Source organism: Clupea harengus, chromosome 26 (genome assembly GCF_900700415.2).
Source record: "Clupea harengus chromosome 26, Ch_v2.0.2, whole genome shotgun sequence".
In the NCBI taxonomy this organism is placed as follows: domain Eukaryota; kingdom Metazoa; phylum Chordata; class Actinopteri; order Clupeiformes; family Clupeidae; genus Clupea; species Clupea harengus.
This window is the reverse complement of record NC_045177.1, coordinates 11,953,416-11,955,972: the sequence shown is the minus strand read 5'-3', so window position 1 is coordinate 11,955,972 and position 2,557 is coordinate 11,953,416. Positions and strand designations below refer to the sequence as shown.

Below are 2,557 nucleotides of genomic sequence, written 5' to 3'. Positions count from 1 at the left end.
TTTCGGATTCAGAGTTGCCAGGGCTGTGATGTCATAGGCTCGCGCTAAACTGAATTGTATGTAGACTATAGAACAGCAGAAGGTAGCCTACACCGTTTTTGAATGTTGCGATTAAAACAAAAATCTTTATTTACCTTATTTACCCTGATTCGACGCAAATCATTTCCGTTGAGATCTATGCAGTCAAAAGCCCGGGTTTCAGCCTGCAGATAAATACAAGTTGTTTCATCTCCACGACTTTAGATGGCGCTAACTTGGTAAAGATGCGAACTGCTGCAAAAGATAACCCGAAGTAAACAGAGCGCGGGTAATTTGGGAAATGGACGAACCAGCAGAGAAAAGCAGTAAGTTTATTTTTTGCCAGATTTGTGTTGCTGTCATTTATTGATAGGCCTGGTATATGTCATGGCATGAGAGAAAAAAAGCTTCAAATAATAATCAGTTGTTGAATATTGAGAACTGAGATTTAGAATATTAGACCTGCATCAGATGGCTATGGCTATTAACTTAAATAAACAAGTTAGTTTGCATATACAGCGATGCACTCATTTGCACTGCAATGTTTCCGCTTAACAGGCAGTTTCTTGTGGGTTCGTTTCATATAATGTTTGCTTATAGTGTTGTGTAGGTACATTGAAAGCTGAAGACCGAATACCTTACGCCGTAGCCTGACGTTCAACTACAGTGATTGGTGATTGGCCCGACGTTTTGGGGTGCTTTGATGAAGCCTTTGCCAACACAGACATTCTAGCTAGAATAGAAGCTCAACAGCTAGCTCAACAAATATTCACACCGTTATTATTTCCCCTTTTGCGGTAGAAGCTGTCAACTTTATGGATAGTTAGCTTGCTAACGAGATGAGAGAGTTGGCTGGCAGACGCCTGGCAAATCACCTCAAGGCTTATTTATGCCAGAGCCTAGGCTGTTGTGAGCATGTATACTGCTATTCACCACCAAAACACTAGTTGGGGGAAAAATAAACAAACTCCGGACCTAACTGAATAGACGTTCGTGTTTGTACACACCTAATTTGTTAGGCCTTTTTTCGCTTACATTTGGTAAACGTTACTGACAATGTGTACAATCTGATAACGCCGTTATTGTAAGCAAAACAATATTGTCTGAGGTGATTTGCAAGGCGTCTGCTAGGCAACTACCTAACGTTACCAACGTCCGGACCAAACTCCATAGACGGCCGTGTTTGTACATAAATGTAATTTGTTTGGCCCTTTTTCGCTTAGATTTTTTAAACGTTACCGATAAATAGACACCACGACTACTCGACAGGATACGGTCCAAGGCTATGACGTAGCGTACAGAGTAGATTCTACACTGAAGCATAAATCGGCATTTAACGTATTTCTAGGTAATCACATCATATCAGCATATATGTTACTACACAATACAAAAAGCACCTCTGGTCGCTACGTAGCTGAAGTCTAAGTATTTGTTCTCTTTCTTCTTTTGAAGTGGCTGCCGAGTCTCTGAAGCTGTATGAGGCGCAGTTCTTCAGCTTCACTCCTCAGACGTGCATGCTGCGGATCTACAGTGCCTTTCATGACAGCCTGTACGATCTCATGCTGGTGGTGGAGTCTGTGTTCAAGCGCAAGTTAACTCCGGAGGGGCAGGAGCCACCACAGGAGCTGGGTGTCAAGATGCAGGAATGCAGCCAAAAGCTGCTCCAGTTTCTACAGGGGCGCTTCGAGCTACTGTCCAGTCGCATGGAGACACTCCTGGTGGATAACATTCTCTCCGTGCCCCCCAACGTCCTGTTGCCAGAGGACGAGCCCCACGTGAAGTACCCACAGGGGGCAGAGGAGCTGATGAGAATGGAGAGGTCGCTGGCGGAGCTACACCAGGCCTATCAGGCAGAGGTGTGTGCAAAACAGGCCCTGCTGGCAGAACTGGGGGAGCAGCGGGAGGTGCAGGAGCATCTGGACGGCATCCTCAGCTGGATTGGAGAGTTGCGCGCCAGTGGCAAACAAGAGGGTCTGGTCCAGGACAACTTCGCCGCACTCATGGAGACGGTGAGGGACCTGCAAGACGTCAAGTCCAAGATCCTGAAGAAGAGCAGAGAATGATATGAATAGACCCCGGCACACGTCAGGATATTCCTTATTTCACCAGCTATGTCTGTGTTTAGGGACTGAACCAGAATGCTTACAAGACTGTTTGGTTCCTGGGTGGCATGTAAGAACAAGTCCGAACCATGGATGCACCTTTCAGGGCACAGATACTTTGGCTGGCCTCACCAGGCTGTGCCCGAGTGACCTGAAGGCCATCACCCACAATACCTAAACACAAAGAATTCATTAAATTAAACTGATTGTACAGATTCCGAATATACACACGTTTCCCATTTTACTGCATGGTTTGGTTTCGAGTAAAATGAAAAAGTTGTAAAGAGAAGAAATCAAGTAGACCTAAATAAGTGTACATGCACACATTTTAGCATTTCTGTAATTGTCATCATACCTGGGATTGTATCAGTATTCTATGTAGTATCCAAGGTGTTTTAGGGACATTTTTAAGATGTGGAAACAACTGGAAGAGAAAC

General features: G+C 44.7%; 1 protein-coding gene across 1 annotated transcript; it reads left to right on the top strand.

Annotated features, from left to right (window-relative positions):
- Positions 1-233: 233 nt before the first annotated feature.
- mis12 (MIS12 kinetochore complex component) lies at positions 234-2,346 on the top strand. The gene is made up of 2 exons (XM_031563838.1): positions 234-344; positions 1,471-2,346. Exons 1-2 carry the CDS (start codon positions 320-322, stop codon positions 2,079-2,081), a joined length of 636 nt encoding a protein of 211 aa, XP_031419698.1. The 5' UTR covers positions 234-319; the 3' UTR covers positions 2,082-2,346.
- Positions 2,347-2,557: the final 211 nt, after the last annotated feature.

Excerpts from the sequence above, each read along its gene's own strand:
- mis12 (XM_031563838.1), top strand. The coding sequence starts at position 320 with ATGGACGAACCAGCAGAGAAAAGCA. Across the intron at positions 345-1,470 it reads CGAACCAGCAGAGAAAAGCA|TGGCTGCCGAGTCTCTGAAG; the intron begins GTAAGTTTATTT and ends CTTCTTTTGAAG.